The sequence below is a fragment of the Halichoerus grypus genome, chromosome 6 (assembly GCF_964656455.1).
Source record: "Halichoerus grypus chromosome 6, mHalGry1.hap1.1, whole genome shotgun sequence".
In the NCBI taxonomy this organism is placed as follows: domain Eukaryota; kingdom Metazoa; phylum Chordata; class Mammalia; order Carnivora; family Phocidae; genus Halichoerus; species Halichoerus grypus.
In genome coordinates this window covers 139,423,614-139,447,875 of record NC_135717.1, presented here as the reverse complement: position 1 = coordinate 139,447,875, position 24,262 = coordinate 139,423,614, and the positions used below count along the sequence as shown (strand labels likewise).

Genomic DNA, 24,262 nt, shown 5'->3' with positions numbered 1-24,262 from the left:
TGATTTACTTGTTATAAGTCTTGAAAATGACATACTGAAGGTGCCCATTTACCTTAAAGTGTGGAAACTCAAATCCAAGGTGCCGTAGGAAGCCTAACTTCTGAGATAAAAACTTAAATGAAATAGTACTTACAACCAATGTTTTCGTGTATGTAGTTGGTCTTTACATATGCTATCTATAATGACAAAACTAGAGGGGACATGGATGCAAACACCTACACGTTAGTCTCTATCTCCCCAGCTGTTTGTCTTGTGTCTCCTGGCCCAGTTTTTTGTTCATGAAGAAAAATATTATTTTGTAATTAGCAGCCCACCATAAGAACTATCAAGCATAAATATTTCAGTTCAAAAATTCTTTTATCGGGGGTTGTCTCATGGGCATGGCTGTCCATGTCCATGAGGGGGCTGGGAGGTACAGTGGGATGGAAGCGATGGTTTGCATTTCATGAAGGCAAGAGAAACGGAAGAGCAATGGGAAATTTTGGCTTAGGGGACAACTACTGCAATGTGGTGAGAGTCTAGGTAAGAGCTTTAGTCGATGTTTTAAAGATGAATCTGCGAGTAAGGCTGGAAGTCTAGAGAAGAGGTGATATGTCATCCTCAGTAACAGACTGAACAAAAGCTTAGGGAACGATACCAGGCATTTTCAGTGGCCAGTGGTGCTTTCACAAATAACACAACTAAGGCATGTGGCCAAGAGCATTTTTAAAAGCTTTAGGTGTGTCAGGAAACAAATAACATTAAGTTTATCCGGGAAAAGAGGCAATTTCAGGACATTTCCCAGGGGGAAAGAGTTAGTACCAAAATACCTGAGAAAGGATTTTTGGGGTGAGAGAATCTAAAGGCATTTTGGTTAACAGTGACACTTTCAGGTAAGTATATTCGGTAAGGAATGCCTCTTTATGTTTTTCATTGTAAGTTAAAAAAAAAAAAAACACACACAACTGCTTAAACCAATGGGAAACACCTTGTAATACGATTTATTTTCAAGGGCCTATTAAAAATATCACTAGTGCTATTAATTTTCTCTAAGAATTCATATCTGACAATTGACTTTTTTCCAATTCAACTAGGATTCCCCAGTGATCTTTTTGCTCTTTTCCTACAGAAGTGCTAATAAAGCAAACTTAACATATTGCTCAGAGCATAATTGTAGAACCCATTTAAATTTGGTCTTTAAAAAAGCTCAAATTATCATAAGGAGCTATGTTGTCTTGGAGCTGAGGCCAGATCATTAACACGTCTTGAGAAGACATCATTTAATACATAAACCCATGCTTTGAATTTCATTCAAATTGCCTGTTTGGTACATATGTACGCATTCATATTAAGAAACTTAATTATACAATTATCCTATTCTTCATGGCTTTTTTTTTTTTTTTTCTTCTACGAACTTGGTAGTAAGAGCAAACAAAAGGCCCGGTCTCCTTAATCTTCTATCCCTTCAATTTTATGTTCCTTTGCAGAGTGGCATTCCCACTGACATCAAGGGAATTTGGTGGGGGAGGAGGGTAGGCACAGCGTGGGGAGGATGGCGTGAACACTTCACCGATGCCTCTAGGAAAGCTCACCTTTCTGAGAGAGTAGATCTCACACTACCCGTTCTCATGAGCAGGCTCTGCACCTCGTGAGTGCCTGTGGTCAGTCCAGACAGGGAGCCATGATGGCTGAGGGGGAGGTCAATAGACTCAGAGCTCGTATGGAGGCTAGTCATGGACTGGTAACTCGGAGTGTCCTTGCTGCCGGCAGAGGAACTGCTCAGATTGGCAGCCCACACGAGACCACCTGATGTGAAAGAGTGGACCGACGCTGGGCTGGAAGCCAACGAGTGACTTAAGCTTATAACGTCTGTAGTTAAGTCTGAGGGCTTACTGAAGAGAGGGCTGCTGCTGCCACTTAGCCCACCAGCACTGCCCATGCTGCCCGTACCGGACGACGGTGATTCCAGACTGCCTTGCCGCGCTAATGTGGTACTAGGACTGGGCATTACTGAGGAGGATTTCACACCCTCAGTATTAGGTGCAGAGGCAGATTTGCCACCTGCCTTGGCACCAAACAACCTAAAAGAAAAACAAATAACAACTTCAGTTGTTCCGAGAGACTAATATCCACATTTAATATTTAGGGTTACAGTACACAGAGCCAAGCGTGCTTTGGCGTACCGAGCTACCGAGCACTTCCCGTCTCTGCGTTAATGAACTTCATAAGCTCGCACTTCTTAATCTTGTGCCAAAAAATCTCTCCTATCACCATACGGGTAAGTCGGTACTGGCGGCCACCCAGGGGGTGGGGGGAAAGGGGCAAAACAAAAGCAGATCACACATGAAAAGCCTTGGCTTTCACAGGGTAAGTGATCATGAGAATCTTTCGAGAGAAAATTAAAGCGTTTGAGCACACTTGCTCTTACCTATTTACAGATCCATTATAATGAAACAACTTCTACGCATTCGGTATAGAACACTTAAAATTTGTTTCTTTTCTTTCTTTCTTTTTCTTTTCTTTTTTTTTCATTGTAACAGTTTAACTAAAAGGAATGCTTAAGGCAAGGTTTAGGAGGTTCTGTTACATATCTGGTGGCCTGAGTGACGGTCAGAGGGCAGTTGGTTAGAAATAAGACTGGACACTGTTGGCAACATGTTCATTGTGTGCATTTTCCTCAAAAAAGACCAAAGGTTTCGTGTCAGTTGCCAGTGCTATTCAAGTACATATTTATAATAGTGATTTGAAACATGGTTGGTGCTAACTCAGATGCTGGAGTTCAGTTCAGAAAACATTTTAGTTTTGTAAATGAAGCAGATGATATAATCGAATTTATGTAAATATGGAAATAAAGTGATATGAAGTAATGGCGTAATGATTACTAACTAATTAAGTTGCAATGAAATCCATATTTCCTAGAGTGAAATATTTCATGACGAATAGGAGAAATTGTTTCATAGGTAATGGGCCACTGGAGGGCACTATTGGCTTTTATTTAAGCAACAGAAATAATTAACTCCCACTACAAGTCATTATTCTTTCCAGTGAGAATCAACATTACAAAAAGCCAATTTTTCAGAATTAATATTTCTACTGAGGAATATAACCTCTCGGTTTTCAAACAATCATGTATCTGAGATTGCTTGAAATGAAAATGTTTCAAGGCCCTTTATTTCCCAGTTATCAAGGTTCTTGGTTTGTTCATTGTAATAAAAACAAACATTAAAAATACTTAACATGTAATGGACTATAAATCATACTCTATCATTTCATAGATGAGGAAACAGACCCAGAGAGGTTTAACCATTTGTCCCAAGTCTTTAACGCTATGTATTTTCCTGCCACTTAAAATATATTAGTATTTAAAAACAAGGATATCTCACAGCAGAACTCTACATATTTAGTACCAAAGACAGTCCCTATATAGAAGCCAAGTTATGCTGCTTATCAGAGTCCTTTCAAAGAAAGCTGGTGAAGCTACAAAATCTCGTCCATTCCTGAGTTGTTATCCTATATGAAACATCCAAATGTTTTCAAATTCTGTCCAGGATATCATACCTTGATTTTCATTAATACGTTAAGATATGGTACTGCATCAATCTGTCCAATCTAATCTCTGACAAGGAAAACAATTTCATCTACATTCATGATCATTGACTCACTAAGAGCCAGCAAGATCATAAACACTGGAAATGAATACCCATAGTCACGAAGACCTATTTTGTTTTATTTTTAACTGTGGAAAGGAGAGATGGAAATCTATGGAAATTTTACAAGCGATTACTTTTTTATCACTACCCCTCAGTGTTGCCATCTGCTTTTAAGTTTCTTATAAATGCTGTTTGTGTTGCTAATATTAGAATGATAGTGGGACTGAGAAGTTTGAGCATTTCTCAAAATGAACACCATTTTTGTCCCCCAGCTATCTATAAGATCAGCTTTTTAAAACTCATGTTCTCAGAAACTAAAAGATGCTAAGATATATGAACCTTAGAACATATATTCAGGGCACATATATATATTTAGGATATAGGATTCAGGACACACATAGATTATTTATATTTATTAAACGGTTCTTGTGTATCCTACAGTATAGCATTTTCTATTTTCCCTGCATCATTTCACACATTCTTACCTTCGGAATGTAGGTGAGGCAATGTCAGGATACTTGGATCCTGGCTGCCTGAGCCCTTGGGTCCCACAGGCACTGGCAGAGGTGGGGCTGGATTTGGGGGAACCTGACAAAGAAACGCTCTCTGAATCTGAGACAGCTACTTTTTCCTTTTCCTTGTCCGTCTGGTTGACAGTGACGGGGCTCGAGCGCCCTGACCCAATCTTAGTGGGTTCTCTGAGTTTCGAGGTGGAGGCACCAGCCGACTTGCTGCTGACGTTGGAATCGATACTGCTGGTGCTGGACCTGTGGCCGCCTCGGCCGGGGATGCCGCTGGTGCTGGATTTTGAAGGGCGGGGCAGGCTGCGGTACTGGAGGGAGCTCTTGGAGCTCACGTGCCCCACACCATCATCCTGATTCTGGGATCCGTCCAGACTGGTTTTTCTCCCTGCATTTGACTTCCCACCAATGGCAGCAGATTTGGGAATTTTACCCAGGGTGGCCGACCCACTTGTTATTGTCGCTCCGCTGCTTGTGATCATAGTAGATGACCCTACTCCGCTTGGTTTCTTAAATCCAAAAGAGCCGGGAGCAGTGGATCTTCCGATGCCTGAGGGGGGCTTTTTCCCCTCATCTCCACTGCTTTTGCCTGCATCTGAAGGAGACCTCTGTAGAGACGATCCTTTCAGGGGAGTTTTGCCTTTCTCAGAAGCTTTGGCATCATCAGTTTTCCCTAATGAATGAGAAATACACAAATATACATGCCTGCACATTTTGATTAACACAGTAATTCTTCTTTAAACAACATGTAAAAATGTGAATACATATTTATATTACTTCAGTTCCTAACTATTTATTTAGATCTCAATAGGTATGTGCTTTAGTATATTGAGAGGATTGCGTACAAAGCTATAAAAACATGGTTCTTAGAGGAAATGTGACGAGTAATGAAGGAGATAAAATGAAAGCACATATTTTTGCAGTTTGTTACTGTCTTATATCTCACAACTCTCTTCCTTTATCAGGATAGCACTTAATCTTATCAAGCTAAGTGCTAGAAAAAGAATTCATTTGAATATCTAGTAAGATGCTTCTATTTAGAGTCCCTTGGTACAACACTACTTAAGTGGCACTATTTAAAATTAGGCACCATTTTAAAAATAGGGAAAGAATCTTAAAAAAAAAGATGGTACAATTTGGCAGAAGTCTTTCACTCTCTTCTTTCATAAAGTATAATTCACAAATGATGTTTTAAATCTCCAGCATTCCAACCCATTACATTAGTGTGATTAGTCTTGCCTCTCAGTGGTGGTAGTGAAAATTAGTGGCATACTTAACATAAATATTCCAAACTTTCATAAGGAAGGCAGAAGGAAAGCAATCTTATTTTTATTAAGCAGACTTCTTTTATTTCCACATGAACAGAAATGACTATGGCAGAATAAAGACACTCAATAGCCCCAAATTATAATGGTGCTCTCTGGAGAATGCCTAGATTGTTACATTCATGTGGACTTACATGGTAAAGTGTGTGAAATTTACATGGGAAAGAATAACTACACAGAGAAGAATATGATTTAATTAAAAATAAAGCTATTATTAAAGAGAACAAAGATGGAATGGAAACCATAAATTAAAACACTTTTGCATAACAGCTGTGAAGTGACAAGCCTACCCGGGGTCTTGAGTGCACTCGTTCCAGGTTTCTGTCTAGATGGCGCTCCTCCTTGGGCAGACATGCCCCTCCTCCAGGAACCTGTCTGTGAGATGGACAGGGAGGCTTTCTGCCCTGTCTTCTCGGGGTCTTCAGGAAGTCCGGAGGAAACACCCTTCCACTTGCCAGCGCCATCCCCATGGCTGTCGAAGTCCTCTTCTGTTTTTTTCAGCTCCTCAGTAGTATCCCATGTCTCGTCTGTTGTAGAACGTTTCTCTGAATCTGTCTTCAGCTATGAGGAAAATATTACAAAGAAACTTTGGGCAGAAAAATCTATAAAGTGTGAATAGGTCTTGGAATGTACCTTCAGATAACTGGTTAAAAAAAAAAAAAAAGCAGCACTGATTTATATTTGAAAAGAATTCCAAAGACTCCTATTTTTATCTATGTCTTCATTTAAGTTTCGTTAATTTTAGCCACATAATTCTCACTTGCACATATTAGAGAATGTCAGAATAAATACGTGCAGAAAACCCCAATTAAATACTACATAGCAGAAGGAATTTTCTATGTCAAATTTAACAAGGGAAAGGAGGACAAGATAAAACTTAATTATCTAATATTCATTCTTGATTTACCATTTCTCAAGAGATGTAGTAATTTATTTCAGAGATCAATATAAAATTAATCAAGAACTATCTAAAATGAGACTATTAAAATAATTTTTAGGGTTAAAAATATCAATGTTATAAAAAGAGATATGGTACAATAAGTCTTTCTGGGTTGGCTTGTAATCAATAGAAAAAAACACACATACACAAGCTGCTTCTGTTTATACAATTATATCAGATTCAGAGGCCGTGCTATATTTTAATCTAAGATAAAATAGTTTGAGGAAAAAACCCAGGAGAAGCACTGGAGAAAGAAAGCAGGCAATTCTCACCTGGGTGCTCTTCCTGGAGGGGACAGTGATGTTGGAGTAAGAGCTGACCGAGGACGTGGTGTTCAAGTCGTCGGTGCTGATGTTATCAAGGGTGTCACTGAGACCACTACTCACAGAGCTGCTGTCATCCCAGCTAAAGGCAAGACACACAGCATCAATGAACCAAACACAGGATGCACAAGACAAGTTGCCTATATTTCCATGTAACATTTATCATGTATTGGGAAGATAATCCTCATTTTTTTACTCTCATGATGAAAAATTATTGACTTTCCATTTTAGGAAAATCATATTAAATAAGAATTGAATGCAGGCCTGAGGATAACCTTATCTGATATTTGCAAAGAATCAGTGTCTAGTGCAGGTCTAGGCTCCAGGGGAGTATCTATAAAATGAATGAAAACACTGCTACAGATACTGCATGGTATCAGGAAAGAATAAAACCACCAATGACTTCCCCCTCCCCCCCCCCCGGAAAAAGCAACATAGCATATAAGAATTCATTCTTTGTTCTGAAAGTTAAAAAAAAAACAAAAAACAAAAAACCAACAGCTGTTCTTTAGTTAGGAATCAGAAGTCATTCCTCGTTCTTTCTCCTACCTTAGTAGCTACTAATGATTCACCAACTCTTGAACTTTGAGTTTCATTTCTATCGTATCATCACTCCTGCCATACCTCACAGTTTCTGGCCTGGACAATAAAGAATAACCTCTTATTTGGCCTTTCTGACTTTAGTCTTTCTCAACACAACTTTATTGCTAAATTTGGGTCAGTGATGAAAATGATCAAAAATTCACATCGGGCCATCTCACTTTGCTTCTTCAGAGACTTCTCTTTATCAGAGCCATAGATTCCAAAATAGAATTCACCTGCCTCACAGGATGAACAAGGCAATCCACCGGGGCATAAGAAAAAATATTTGAAATTCTGAATATATTTGTTTTTAATCTAAAGAAGAAAAAATAAAATAGGCTATATTAATATTCATGTATAGGCTAATGTGTGCACTCTCATTTAGTCAACGTGTCAGATGATGCAGAAGTAACATAGGATAAGCAGGGTAACTTGAATGAGAATGGCAGCTCCACAGTTCAAAGGGGTGGGACACAGTTCTCTCATTTACTGGCTGGTTCTCAGTCTATTGTGATGTACTGCTGCTTACCTGTGCTCTGTTAAACAAATTCATGCACATGGGGTACATATATTAGATACAGACAAAAGTTAAGTTTCATAAAATGGATAAGTGCCGTTAAAAACCTAGTGCAAACAATCCATACATTAAGAGAATATCCTTAATGAAAGCATAAGCAAACCACAGAGGAAGAGTGGTGAACTGATAGTTTGCCTCCTCTGGTATGTGTGCTTTATGAGTTGTATCATAAATTCAAAATAATAGTGATATGCTGAGATCACATATGAAACCAATAAGAAATGCAATTATCAAGAAGAAAATAAAATTTGAATTTATAGCAAATAGTGTTAATAATGATCCCTCCCTAGCTGTATATTTTGTTTGTAATATTAGCTACTGATAGCATAATCCAGTTAAAAGTGGGCAGAAGATATGAAGAGACATTTCTCCAAAGACATGCTGATGGCCAACAAACACATAAAAAGATGCTCATCATCACTTATCATCAGGGAAATGCATATCAAAACTACAATGAGATATCACCTCATACCTGTTAGAATGGCTAAAATCAACAACACAAGAAACAACAAGTGTTGACAAGGATGTGGAGAAAAAGGAACCCTCGTGCACTGTTGGTGGGAATGCAAACTGGTGCAGCCACTCTGGAAAACAGTATGGAGGTTCCTCAAAGAGTTAAAAATAGAGCTACCCTACGCCAAGTAAAATAAGTCAGAGAAAGACAAATACCGTATGATTTCACTCATATGTGGACTTTAAGAGACAAAACAAATGAGCAAAGGGGGAAAAGAGAGAGAGATTAGAGACAGACAAACCATGAAACAGACTTTTAACTATAGAGAGCAAACTGATGGTTATCAGAGGGGAGGTGGATAGGGGTACGCATGACACAGGTGATGAGGAGTAACAAGGACACTTGTGATGAGCAGCAGGTGATGTATGGAAGTGTTGAATCATGTACTGTACACCTGAAACTAATGTACCACTGTATATTAACTAACTGGAATTAAAATAAAAACTTCAAAAAACCGTAATTTTCCTTAAATTTTAAAATCAAGCATTATTTCTCTCTTCTTCCTCTGGATTCCAAAATCTTTCTCCTAATACTGAAACTGCTTTTAGAAAGGTCAATAAATCCATGAATTGATTTATGCTGTATTTTTGCATATATCACCTGTTATATCCATTTTTTGTGCCTTTCTATATCCTCGATCATCATCTGGATTACCTGAAGTCAGGCGTTGTATTTCATTTATCTTTATAATCCTAGCATATACCATGGTGTCTACTGCTAAATAGATGACTAGTAGGTGTTTATTAAATAATGAAACAATTTTACTTTTGAAAATGCTGCTTCTATCCAGTAATGTTAAGTTAAATTGAATCCAATAATAAATGTAGACTTTGAGAAAAATTTGTTCAATATATTTCTTTGCTAAACAAACTTAAAGGGACAAATTTTGATTGATGACATTATTTTCTTAATCTATCCTGTGATTTTGACTTTCATCTTTGATTCTGTGGATACCAGAATTCTCCCTGGCTAGGATGCAATTAATCTTGTTTATTATGGGACACTTAAGTTGAAAAAGCTTCATAAAAATAGGGTTTTTTACTGAAAAAAAAAGATAATTTACTCACATAATTAACTCTGAGGTCTCAAGCCTCATCAATATATTTTCTTCATCCTTTCATTTTTGATTTCATTAAGATGTGTTAAGAATTCTTGTTGATATTCTTTATAAAAGGGCAACTCTTTTTCTCCTCCAAGTTACAGATCTGTCACTCTGCTAAATTTTTCTCAACAATCTAGGACAGCTCAGTACATTACAGATCTGTGGATCTTATCCACATAGATTGCATTTACACATTGGATTGTTTCCAGTTTTTAAATACTATGAATAAAACTGTTAAGAACATTCTCATATATTCTACTTATGTGACATTTTAGAACAGGCAAAACAACAGATATGTAGGATGATCAGCGATGGCCAGTGGTCAGAAGTATGCGAAGATTTGTAGTGGCCATACATGACTTGATGCTTCTATTGAAACTCAGAACTGTAGGGAAAAAATTATTACTCTGTTAAAAACCAAAAATGTAGCCAGTTAGCCTGTTGGCAAATTACAATTTAGGTATACACTAGGTAACTAACTATTCCAAGAATAGAATGATTTTTTGGCATACCTTTTATGGTGCGTATTTAAATGTTCAATAACTCAATGGGGCTAGGGATCTATTTTATTTATCTGGTCATGCATTTGAAGCTCTGACCTCCATATGCACCTCTGGATTCAAGCAGAAGTAGACCTGCTTGAACACAAATGTATTATATATTCAATGTCTTCTTTTTCTTCCTGCTTTCTATAATGAAGAATTCTGAAATATTAACTAAATTATTATTATTATTATTAGAGAGAGAGAGAGCAGGGGAAAGGGAAAGAGACTCTTAAGCAAACTCCATGCCCAGCACAGAGCCCAACACGGGGCTCAATCTCACAACCCTGAGATCATGACCCGAGCTGAAATCAAGAGTCAGATGCCCAGCCAACAGTTAAAATAAGTTTGCAGATTTAAAACTAATTCCGGAGGAAAAGGCTAGTTTTCAACACAGTCCTATTTTTGGTGTAGTAGCAGTTCATGTAACAGGTACTCAGCCAGGCTCTACAATAGTTCATATTGCCAGGTCAACTCTCCTACTTCTACATGAACAAGTAAAACAGAGGTTTTCTTTCAATAAATAATTCCTGTACTTCAGGCATTCAATAGGAACCTCAATCTCAATTTGAAAGCTCATTAAATATTCCATTAATGAAATAAATGAACATGCATATTACCACCGATTCCTCTAGAAGTAGTTTTCCAACCCTAATTCAATTCCAATTACGAGAATGTTGTGTAAAAAGTTCTGGATAAGTTCATTCTTTCTAAGGGAATAGTAGACAACATTTGCATAACAAAATGAAAGCACCACTTTAAAAATTATCCTATTCCAGGATAGCTTTGTTTTGTATTTCCATTATTTATGGCAATTTAAATAATACACACGAGGAGATACAGATAGCTTTAAATATATATATTTAGACACAATGACATCTGCAATAATAATTTTAAAAATATGAAGAATCAGCTGTCTAGACTTTGCGCTTTGGCACCAATATGTTAAATCAATTAATTTCTCCTCAAAACTAAATAAACACAGAACCACTTAGACTTAGGCCATACTTTTTTTTTTTTTTTAAATCATCAAACACAATGCACTACCTGTCAAGTTTGAGCATTGCAACTACTGAAGTATAAATTCTGTATTACTTCAGGGTCATTGGCAGAAAGCAATGTAGTGTATTTCAGCAAAGATTTATTCAGCATTTTCCTGGAAAAATATTTTATTATCAAGAAAAAAAAGAGCAAATCATTAAAAGAGACTTCTGTATTGGAAAAACCTAAGTATATAACAACATCAACATGTTAAAAACAATTTTATAATTTTATGTTAAAAATATTCTTTTGGGGAGCCTGGGTGGCTCAGTTTGTTAAGTGTCTGACCTTGATTGTGGCTCGGGTCATGAGGAATGTATGTATTCTCCTCAAATTATAAAATGTATATGGTTTTTAATTGCAGGATTTTTTTTTTTTTTTTTTAGTTTTAGCTTATACCTTCAAAAGTGTTTTTCTTTTCTTTTTTTTTTTTTTAAAGATTTCATCCATTTATTTGTCAGAGAGAGAGAGCACAAGCAGGGGGAGCGGCAGGCAGAGGGAGAAGTAGGCTCCCCCCGCTGAGCAAGGAACCCAATGTGGGACTTGATCCTAGGACTCTGGGACCATGCCCTGAGCTGAAGGCAGATGCTTAACTGACTGAGCCACCCAGGCTGTCTCACCTTCAAAGGTGTTTCATCCTGCCAGTGTTCATTAACTATGCAATATAGTAGAGTTTGAGTAGCAGGTTTAGAATCCAGTTGAAATGTCCTTTTCTCTATGAATCCTCTCATGAAATCCAAGGAAACTAATTCTTCCACGTCTGTGTTTACTACTAGCATGCTTCCATTGTACTGCAGTTTATCGGCTCACAAAGCTATTTTAGCCACAGGATCATGGTTGAGGGCAAAGCGAGTGGCTTGTCTCTGGGAGTCCCAGTGCCCAGGTTGGCATCTGGCCCATGACAGGTTCTCCACATTTGCGAAATAAATCAAGAAATGATCTAGTCTTACATAGTCACAATCTATAGCCTTCATCTGATTCATTCACTCATCCCAACCCTTAAATGGACAAATAATTTTGAATTGTAGTAAAAAAATCAATGGGAAAAAGTGAGAGAAAAACCAGTGAGAGGGAGCTGCTAAGTTTGGGTGAAGAAAGAACCATCTCTTTGAGGAGGTAATTTTAAATAAGCACTATGCAGACAAGCGAAGGGTGAAGAGAGGCCATCTGTGAAAGTGGTGGAGGAGAGAGCATTAAAGGAAGAGGAAACAACAAGTGTCAAGACCCGGAAGCAACAAAGGTCAAGGTACAGCAGGCAAGAGGAAATGTGGAAATTCTGAGATTGCAAAAGTAGGCAGGGCTAGCCCCTGAGGGAATCTTACAGACAATGTGGAGAAATTTGACTTCCTTAGAGGCACAATAAAAACTCATCCAATAGTTTTAAGCGGTAAAATGACATGAGGATATATATTTTAAAAAGTATTTTAGTATTATGAATGTATTGGAGGTAAGGAAGAGTGGAAGCAGGAAGCTCAATGAGGAAGCTATTGTGACATTCTTGTTTCTGACCAGGGGATACACTTAAATTAAAAGAAGGCACTTTCAAGATATATTCGGAGGTAGAAATGGTAGGATTTGCTCTTGGTTGGTGTGACATAATAATAAATATATATTTGGTCTCTTTCTTGGATTCCTGAGACAGAGCTCCTAAAACTTTTATAATTTCTTGAGTGATAAGGGTACTAAGATCATCTCTTGTTCTAATATTTGGTCTTCAACCCCAGTGCCTAACATAGGGCTCCTAAATCTCTTGGAATTTCCTGAGTAATAGGAGCATCTTTTGTTCTAATGAGGGAACTCTTGATTGGCTCCAGATAGCCCACTCATTTTTTTTTTTACCCCAGTTCATAATCATTTGCACATTTAAGTGTTAGAATGAGTGAATGAATTACAGTTCAGGCCTTACTTTGTGACTATATAAGACTAGATCATTTATCAATTTATCCCACACCTCTATCCTCTGGGATGGGAGAGAGGCAGAAGATTCAGTTAATAATGCATTGTGCCTATGTGATGAAGCTTCCATAAAAATCTATAAATTATAAGGTTTGGAGAGCTTCCAGGATGGTGAACACATGGAGGTGTTGGTAGCCTGGTGCGCCTGGGAGAGGGCATGGAAGTTCTATGCTCCTTCTCTATATTTTGCCCTATGTACCTCCACAATTGGCTGTTCAGATGATGTTCAGTATCTTTTATCATATTCTTTATAATAAATCAGTAAATGTAAATAGGTGCTACCCTGAGTTTTGTGAGGCATTTTAGCAAATTATCAAATGTGGAGGGAGTCATGGGAATGCCCAATTTATAGCCGGTACGTCAAAAATACAGGAGGCTTAGGGCGCCTGGGTGGCTCAGATGGTTAAGCATCTGCCTTCGGCTCAGGTCATGATCCCAGGGTCCTGGGATCGAGTCCCGCATCAGGCTCCCTGCTAGGCGGGGAGCCTGCTTCTCCCTCTGCCTCTGCCTCTCTCTCTCTCTTTGACTCTCATGAATAAATAAAAAAAAAAAAAAAAAATACAGGAGGCTTAGACTTGCAATTGGTATCTGAAGTGCGGGAAGTCTTATGGGACTGAGCCCTTAACTTATGGGATCTGATGCTCACTCCAGGTAGTCAGTGCCAGAAATGGGTTGAATTAAATTGTAGGACAGGCAGCTGGGATGAGAGAATTGGTTGCTGTGGGAAAAGCCCCAAACATTTGGTGTCAGAAGCATTCCACAAGTAGAGATTTTTTTAGTTTTCTTTTAGTTGGAATGTGTAAAAGAGGAAAAAAAAAAAAGACTTGAGATCTCTTGCGTTCTTTCCACTGTCAATAGAGGCATGAATGCATTTTTGGAAAAGTAAAGAATTCATCTATAGGATTCAAAACATAATTTTAATCCCAAATTCAGTTTGCACTTAGTAACATTAGTTTCACATACCAAGGGAAACTGTTAGGGGTTTACTGTATCATAATTTAAGTGTATAACTCTGGATAAACTGGCAATTCATGTAAACAGAAAGTTAAAATCTTTCCATTTTCATTATTTTTAGTATGCACAAAATGCTATGTATTTATCCATGAACCATTTATAGAGACTACATTAATACCATGTGAGTTTTGGGTAAGGAGAGCAATCAATAAACTCCATGCACTGAACTTTTCATTCCCTTTTCTTTTCTCTAGAAAACAAATAATGAAGATTTATTCTATTATAGCATCAGATAAAGTAAGATAAATGAAAAATGAAAAGCCCTTGTTCTTTATAAAAGAAAGCCCTAGGTAGATTCAGTTAAATGTGATGAAGGATGTTAGTGTGAAATGAATTTATGCAGTCAGGCAGATTTTTATGTTTTAATGATATCTGAGGCAGATAAGAAACATCTATTTTTGTTTTTATTATAATATGAGCTGAAATCACAAGAGATAAAATGATCTTACTTAAAATTAAATTACTTTGCTGAAACACATTACTATAACAATGCTTATTGTAATTTTGCTAGCTTCTTCCAGTGTTCATTTTCATGATGCTGTTATATGGTTGCAATAGGTACAAGTTTATTTAAAAGTTTCTGTTAGTGATAAGCTGAGAATATAACATATGACATGAAAGTTAACTCAAGGATTCATTAAGGTCCATCGGCATCCTTAAATATCTTATATTAATTTAAAAGCTAATATGTGCTCATTGTGGAAAACTAGGCAGTCCATACATATATAAAAGAGACAGAGAAATCATCTGCAATCTCACCCAGAAGTGATCACCATTAACATTTTGATGATTTCTGTCCATTCATTTTCTGGATGCATTATATGAACAGATACCAACTTACCTGGTTGAGACCTTGCTGATTATGTGTCTGTTATTCATTATTCACTTATTTTTTATGACATTGTCATGATTTTTAATGTCCTTAAAATCTTTCTGACATAATGATATCACACGAATTATTATATATTTAGCCATTTCTGTTTTAGGAAATATGAAATACTTTATAATTTTCTTACTCTTCTAAGTAATACCACAATGAATACCTTTGTACATTTCTGTTTACATCAAAAGTTACATTCAAGATTATTTTCCCAGCATAAATTCCTAGAAAGAGAATTAGTGATTCAGAGGATATAAACATTTGAAATACTGCATGCAGCCTAACAGCTGAAGAACACATCATTTTCTATTCTCGCCAGTCATACAACAGTGCTAAACCTACCAAATCCTAGGTAGTTTCAGGTAACGTGGTTTTCTTCAGTAATTTGAAAATTGCTCAATCTACATTGATTAAATTGTGAGATTAAATTTTCTATAGGTTTATTGGCTATTTTTATACCCATAAATTGCCTATGTCCTTCGTGTATTTTTTTTAACAGTTTAACTTATTTTTATTAGATTTTTATATATATAAATTGTTTCAAATATTTTCCCTTCTATTTCTTGGCTTTTACTTTTATTAGTGATAATTTATTCATTTTTTTTAACTTTTTTGGATATTTTAATATATAAGTTTCAAAAATATTTTAGCCAACTCCATGAATCTTGGTTCTATAATATCTTCTCCCAAGAAATTTTGCATATATAATTTGATTTCTCTTCCTTTCCCTTCTCTGATATTCCATTTTTGTGGTAAGGTGAGAAACTCTGATAACTATTTCTTTCTACTTATTATTATGGTTCACTTATCAATTCTTAATATATGAGACATACCAGGGTATTTTTTAATGATTATCAAATACATTCCACTGACCTATTTATTGATTTCTTTAGTAATACAATGCTGCTTTAACTTTTATAATGATGTTCAGAGGTTTTTAAGGCAGACTACAACTTAAAAATATGTATTTAACTAAGAATTCAAGCCTTTTAAAAACCTTCTCAAAATTACAGAAATTAGTTATGATTCTAAAAAATTATTACCATGCATAGTTACACCCAGTAGTGTATGAAACAGTTATTGAATGGTTTCATTGTGGCAGATATTGAGAATATAGAAATCAGTATGATAGTATAAGGATGTGACTTTTGCTTTACTGTGGAAAATGTGTAATTCTTCCTTTTGAGAATTCAGACTATTTTTTCGGTATCTGAACATTTAGCTACAGGCATTTTACTTAATAAATAGCAATCACAGCTATTAATCTTCAGCTAAATTGTCTCCCCTTTCAAAAACCTTCTTTATCACTTGAAATTTTTTTGGCATTAGCTATTTCTTTCAGAAGAATAGAAGCACCCAAATTACTATAATTTCAAGGTTGCATGAAAAGAGAAACGTTATGTAGAAATAAAAGAGCTTAGATAAAGCTCAACAACTTAGCTACAGACCTAACTGTGAACAAGGTTGAAAATGCAAATCTGTTCTGTGTTATCTTGCTTGAAAGAGCCTACATTAAGGTAACAAGAATTCACCAAAATATTTTTAAGAGAAAAATATTAACAATAAAGAAATATGTTTGCTCTGAGATATCTAAAATAGGTAATATAAAAACATCCCCGATTCCTCCATCTTAAAACATTGGGAACACTGCCTTGGTAAAGAACATTCCTTAAAAAAGTCACTCTAGTGAGTGAAGATCTCTGGAAGGGGGTGAAAGACAGTTCACATTTAGAGAGATATTTGCCAGGAAATTCACGTCGCAGCAACTGAAAAACAACAGATGGCAGCAGTAACAATGAAAACTTGCAGCAGATCCTGTCTGGCACACTTTCAAAATGGTCATTTATATTTCCTATCGCAAACAGCTAACTGCTGTCTCCTTATATTGTATGCATGGATATAGAAGAAAAAAAATGCAATAATGACACTTGAATTGCCTTACCAGGGAACGGAGTAAACTTGAAAGCAAGGCTGAGGTGACGACAAGCCCTTGGCCAGGTGCCTTAGTTCCCTGAGATTTCCCAGGCATCAACCCATTGCTGATGCTTTGCCTAAACTCTCTCCAGGTCTGAAATGTTGCCGGTGCCTCCCAGGCTACTGTCATATTTCCCACACATTTTCTCTGTGTTTCTGAGCCTGCTTAGTAACTTTCATTTGATGTCTGCTTCCTTCCAGAAGATTTCAGTCCAGTGGTTTTTGTTGCTAATCCTGGACCATAACATCTGATCAGATTTATTTGTGTTCCTTCCAGCAGGAGGTGAGGATTCAGAAAAGGCGATGCTTAAAAGATGAAGAAGTGGTGGGTCAACAGATCATCTGTCACCCAGGCAAGCAAAGTGGAGTCAGGGCATATCCAAGAAGAAAGTCAGGTAGAAAAGAAGCAAGCCAGAGAGAGGTCGCTGAGTCCTAGCACAATCCAGAATTAGCGGATTTATAGGAGTTGAAAAGGCTCAAAACATAAACAGGAGAGAAGATGTGATATCCAGATGTGACTTAAGAAAAAAAAAAAAAAGACTTTGGGCGCCTGGGTGGCTCAGTTGGTTAAGCGACTGCCTTTGGCTCAGGTCATGATCCTGGAGTCCCGGGATCGAGTCCTGCATCGGGCTCCCTGCTCAGCGGGGAGTCTGCGTCTCCCTCTGACCCTCCCCCCTCTCATGCTCTCTGTCTCTCATTCTCTCTCTCGCAAATAAATAAAATCAAAAAAAAAAAAAAAAAAAAAAGACTTTGACAACTGGAGCAATCTTTCATCTCAAAAAGGGAGCACTTCTATCACTAGAGCAGAAAATCAACTTCCCAGGATTTGGTGAAGGCAAACAGAAGGGTCTGACAGAGAGAATGATGTAAAGATGGGAAGAAAAACAACTCCTCCTTTCCTGGTAGTTTGTGACACAGGTTGTGATGTTATTCCTTGTTCTTCTCGAAGGAGGAGAACCAGGTTTTGTTCTATAAGCATGGGGGAAGTCGGATCATTGGTTGGGGCACATCCTATGTGGTGCCGATTCATAGAATTGATCTTGAGAATTTTATGTCTTTTCTAGTGAATTTAATACCAGCTTGTGTTAGCTTCAGGGATAAGACAGATGAAATACTCCTCTCAGGCCAAAATGAGTTAAAATGTTAGGATCAACACTGAATTTTATCAGTAGGGTTTATTCCAATCTTCTCCATCTCCTATTTTTCATATGGGTTCCTTCTAGGGCTGCCTATAGCTTGCACAGCAAGTGTCTTTATACGGTTCCATGGGAGCATGGCTTTGAAAGTAGCGTAGTCTAGATTTCAGCTACACAGTCACTCAGCCATGTGTACTTGAGTAGGATACAACCTGTAAAATCCTGCATGACCATCCTGGGTACTACCATGGAAGCGCCTGCCCAAGACAAAAACCTAGAGTTCTCCATCTTGCAAAACCTTAATCTATATCCAATTGGTCATCAAGCTCAATCTGATTTGTATTCCTCCCATTTGTACCTCTTTATCCCCACTGCCACTGTCTTAACTAATGATTTCACTACTTCCCAGTAGCCTACTGCCATCTCATATTTGCTATGTCGGCTTCAGGTCTGGGTTTCCAATGTATCCTCCAAAGAACCAGAATAAATTACTTAGCATGGTTGGTAAAACTTAGCATGGTACAAAGACACTTTAAAGTCCATGGTTTAGCCTAGTTCCCCATTGCTTCCTTGCATATAGTCATGTTGAGCTACTTTGCACAAAGAGTGTTCTCTCAGGTTGATGAATTCACGCATTCATTAATGCATTTCTCTACACTACATTCTTTCCAGACTGTTATGTGTCCCCAGTTAAATTGTCTTCTTTCCCAAAAACCATCTTCAAATGACCTTCCCCTATATTCTGAGAGTGTCCAGTTCACATATTTATACTTTTCATTATAGCACTTTCTTATCAAATTAATATTGCTAACTTTATTTATCTATATTTTTCATTGGGATGTGATCTGCTTGAAGGTAGTTATGGACAGATTTTTGATTACATGAAACATTTTGTAAATATATATACACACAAAAGCCCTTGTTTACATTAATAATAGGTTTATACAAGATTGGGGGATTTCATTCTCAGGAAGCTAAACAATTACAATCCCTCTAATCCCTGCTTATCTTTTAGACAAAGTTTCTGAAAATAAAATACTTTGTTAATTTTTTCTTCAAATCTTAACACATGAAAGACTGGTTTGAGTCCAGTGAGAATTCCAATGAGACAAAAAGTACAGATTTTGCCATTCCTAAGCCAAAGTCTTTCCACTGATCTTCCTTTCTTTATCATACCCCCTCCCTAGGTGGTCTCATTCAATCTCATTACAACATACTGCAAAATCTTGAGTTCAGCCCTATATGAAGTATCTAAGTTTTACTGAGTGGCTAAAATACATGAAAGAAAACTATGTCTAATACTAGAATCACCGCTTGACTCACGCAACAGAAGGAAGACAAGCAGAAACGACGACTAAATGAACTACAAATATAACTCTCCCATCTGTGCTCAGTCTATAGAGGATGCGCTCTTTGAGGGGAGTGCTGAAATGAACACCAGGAATACTTCATTTATGTTTATAAACCACATTCATTCATGTTCTTTCTCTCTCTTACCCTTACTCTTCCATCAAGATTTGAGTTTGAATTGATTGAGGAAGTTTACAGAAGGCACTTCCAACAACTGAATTACCTTCTTATGAAGCCGTTATCACTTGCAAGACTCTCGGGAACTGATGTCTCATACAGTGTGCAAGGTATTGACAATGTAAACGCATAGCATGAAACACTCTGCCATCATATCAATTATGCTATCATATCAAGAAATATTTTCTAATACCTTTGATATGCAAGGCACTAAAGGCGTTATATGCTTCTGCTTTATAATCTGGCAATTAAAAACAACTTTAACTTTTTCTTCAATCTTCGTCATATTCTTGAGTTTTCTTAAGAATATAATAGGACACATTTATAATTATGTATTTACAAAGTGTTATAATTATGACTTCAAAGAATTAAATACTCTAGGATGTTCATAATGATATGGCAAGATTAATGTAGTCCTCAAAGTTTAAATATGCAATTTGCAATCATCTCAGTAATTATTGCAGTTTATCAGGTACAAATTTTTGATTTGGGAATTATTTTCTTCTCATTAAAATGTTATAATATTACATCGACTGAATCATTTCAACTAAAAATAAACACTCTATTACTTAACAACCTGGACATAATGTTAAACATAAGCATTTGAAATTAGTATTTTCTAGAATTACTTTTGGGATCAAGGACAAGCCAGCTTCATTGCTGCATGTTAGAAGGAAATTCTCAGCTGACTCAAGACTTCACAATTATCTCTTTGGTGTTTTTAATAAACTCTTCAATGAAGGGAGACAGAATGAACGTCTAATCCTCTGTATTCAAATTGGTACTTTAGAACTTCTTAAAAAATAAAATAGGAATAAAATGATTATTATTTTTAAGACCCATGTTAGTGAACAACCTTTCTTTGAATATGTTCTAGAATTAATATATCTCATATGAAAGTAAAGATGATTTCGGGTAGGGAATAATGTTTACTGGGAAAGAAAAAGTTTGTCTATTTTTCCATTTAATATTCTGCTGTCCTTTTGTTTTGTTTTTGTTAATTCCTAGAGTCCTTTTGTTTTGACAAACTGAAGCACAGAGTTCATGGCCTCTAATCCCTACAGCTTTTCCACTGCTCTGCAAATCTTTACACTATAGTGATGTATGTTTTATTTCCAGATATATATCAGGATTTGTTGTATTACTTCCATCACAACTTCATATACTATTAGATTTTGAGTACTTTAGATTTCCTAATCAAAGCTTAAAATGACCCTTCTGTTCTTTTATTCCATTCTTGATTTATTGAGCACCTTCTATATTCCAGGCTCAGTACTAATTGCAGGTTATAAAAGGGTAAACAAAAATTGGATTTTGTCCACAATAAGCATATAGGATGGAGAAAAAGATAGATGCATAGACCTCTGTACCTGAGAACCTGAATTTTAGCTTATTTTCAGTCAAATAACAGAAGAATAAGAACGCATCATCTAAAACCTATATCTGAATTTGCTTGTTCTCACAAAAAACTAACAGATTTAACCACAGAAAGAAAATGTTATTCAATGTATCATATTCATTGTTTATTGTTAAATAATTTCTTCTTTCATTTATTCATTCCTCCTCCAAGGATCTGCTAGGTGCTTCCTCAGCCTATAAAGATGAACAGAACAAAATCCAGCCACCTAGAATGTGACCAAATGAAAATTATTGCAGGAAGTAGACATGATTTGACAAGTTTCTCTGAGGAATTTGACCAACTAACCAGCTAATATTTAATCAATATGTGAAAGTCAAATACACACCTTCTGTGTGCTATGTAGCAGGGAAAAAAAAAATGTCTGCATGTCCTTAGAGAGAAATAGCCTTAGAATTTGGTTTAAGGCCCGAGTGAATATGGATCAAACAGTTTGAAAAATAATGAACGCTTTTAAAGGGTGAGTTTCCTTTTTGTGTTAGAAAAATACCATCACACCAACATGAGCACATGTTCAAAGATGTATTTATTTTATATACTACAATGCTCCTTCAATATAAGCCAACTATTTCATATGGGGCTGACCTCTCCCTGCCTTCTCAATTCCCAATTTACACAGGTTCCAATTTGCAATGTTACTTAAAATAGCCTTGAACCTGAATGTGAAATTTCCATGAATTCAGGAAAGCCTGCAAAAATCTAGGCTATGTGGAATTTGTGTCCTGGTTTATCTTGTGCATTATTGTATTCCTAATGCTTTGTATACAGTAGTTTGAATATTTGCTGGAAAAATAATGAAAGAATGCTGAAGGCTAAAAAATATTAGGAAAATTAAAGTAGTACCATTTTCTTTCTTACTATCATGACTGCTCTTTAACTTTGCATGAGAGCTATTTTGAGAAGGGACTAAGCATGATAGTACTTCTTTATATGATGCCTAGGTTTAAAACGAAAAGTCAGAAAGGAATAAAAGGAGAAACTGAACGAGAAATGTAGCCCATTAACAGATGAATTACTGGCTATACTATGATTAATACATTGTTTTAACTTAACATTTATTTTGAGTTAAGTTTTTGGTCAATTGAACCTGCTGAGTAATGGGGATTTATCATGGGATCAGTTGCTGAATTATTAATTTCCAAAGTTTAAAAATTGTCAGCATTTATCAAAGAACAATTTATTTTAGCAAGAAAGGGCCAATAATGCACCTCTAAACAACCCATCAGAATCATCTTCTAAAGCCAACTTTAAGTTTATAAAACTAAGGTTTTAGCTTCAAAGAGCCTTTAAAAATGTCAAAACATCAATAAGAGCCAGTAGATATTATTTCTATGATCTTTATCACTTCAAGTACATATCCTCAGCAGAGTCTTCTTAATTAACTAGGTTAGTAAATCAGTTGTATTTTAAAAAGGCATTTTTAAATGTAAACTACACACTTTTCAATTATATTATGCCATTTTCCAATATAATAGTCACTTGAGTAAAAGCCCAAATCTCTTCAGATATATTCACACACACACACACACACACACACACACACACACACGCACACACACACAGGGCAGAAATAGCTCAGACACATTGCAAGATACTATTCATCTTTCACTTTTATTGTTAGAGTTTGGAAGTGAAAAATGGATCCCCTGAAAAGACTTAGGTAGTTTTACATCTTTTTAACTTTTATCTCTAAAATCAATGACTTTTAGAAACATGAAAGCAACTATTATAGGATCTTCTTCATCATTTTAAAGATAGGTCATAAAGACAGTTGTATGATGGGTCAACCATAGCAGTTTTTGTTTTAGAGAAAATTTAAAAACATACATGGTTTTTACCTAATTTTAACAAGAACATACAAAGGAAATACCCAGGGTAACTCTATAATAAAGTTCACAGTATACTGACAACAAAGCTCTATTCAATGTCAATGATATCATGATCATTGGGAAAATATCTCCAAAAGCTCATTCATCATATACTTCATATTAATCTAACAGTTTGGAATCATTTAAGACACAATTCCTATAGTGAGATTTAACAGACATCTTTAAGCAATGTGGTTAATGTTAGTAGCAGAGACTTTGATTTCAGACAAGCTTAAATTAGAATCTTGGATAAATTTTTTAACACCTGTGAATTTTCCATTGCTTAATATAATACCAACCACATTCATTTGCAGAAGTATGGTTTAAGAACACTTACAAAATAATTCAACTTTCAAATTATTTTTTGGATAGTCCTGTATACAAAGTAAAGTAGCCATCACTTGATGCAAGGCATAGTGGAGATACAAGAGAAGGAGAAACCTATGTAATGATTCTAATTTTGCAAAAATGGTGATAGAGGTGAATTAATAAAACAAGTAAACAAAATCACGTAAAGGTCAGGCAGTGCAGACTAGAAAGAGAGAGCTTATACCAGAGTTTGAGAGATGGATAATTTTTTTTAAATCTTTTTTTTTAACATTTTATTTTTGGGGCACCTGGGTGGCTCAGTTGGTTAAGTGTCCACTCTTGATTTCGGCTCAGGTCGTGATCTCAGGGTCATGAGATTGAGCCCCAAGTCAGGCTCTGCTCTGGGTGGGGAGCCTGCTTAAGATTCTCTCCCTCTGTCCTTCCCCCAACCGTCACCAAAAAAAGAAAAAAAGAGAGAGATTTTATTTTTAAGTAATCTCTACACCTAATGTGGGGTTTGAACTCACAACCCTGAGTTCAAAGGTTGTATACTCTACTGACTGGGCCAGCCATGTGCCCCAGAGATGGGTAATTTTGAATAGATATAGAAGGGAGAGCAAAAGCATAGAAGGATTGAAGATACCAGCCTAGTTGGAAATCAAGACATAAGCTGAAAAAGAATAAAAGATGAGGTTGAATAGATACACTGGAGCATTTGGGATCTGAAATTATTTTTTATTAGATGACATAGATGTAGCGGCTAAGGAAGAACAGTCAAGTAGGATAGATATATACTGGGGATCACAGGTATCAGTCTACATATGGTAAGGAGGGAGAAGGGAACCAACTTCCCATGACACCCAATATCTCATCATAACTTCAGAGTCATAATTTCCACTCTTACCTCTGTTACTAACTGGTGCATTCAACCTAGATATTGAATTTAGATGAAAAAATTCATAATGCGAATCCTAAAAACCATCATCCAAGCTAATAAAATAACTGAAATGGAGTTTATTTCATCTCAAAAATAAGGGAAGGAAACCAGATAAAGAAAACCTTTGGAAATACACTGTATCTTCGGA

General features: G+C 36.3%; 1 protein-coding gene across 10 annotated transcripts in view; it reads right to left on the bottom strand.

Annotated features, from left to right (window-relative positions):
- NAV3 (neuron navigator 3) overlaps positions 1–24,262 on the bottom strand; it is a 799,918-nt gene that overhangs the window by 84,665 nt on the left and 690,991 nt on the right. For 8 of the 10 annotated variants that reach the window (XM_078076338.1, XM_078076339.1, XM_078076337.1 and 5 more), the window contains 4 exons: positions 6,688–6,820; positions 5,766–6,036; positions 4,115–4,823; positions 1,572–2,060 (listed from right to left, as the gene is read on the bottom strand). In XM_078076338.1, the coding sequence (XP_077932464.1) occupies positions 1,572–2,060; positions 4,115–4,823; positions 5,766–6,036; positions 6,688–6,820 (1,602 nt within the window). The remainder of the gene's footprint in view (positions 1–1,571; positions 2,061–4,114; positions 4,824–5,765; positions 6,037–6,687; positions 6,821–24,262) is intronic. The other 2 variants (XM_078076342.1, XM_078076343.1) reach the window with 1 other exon arrangement.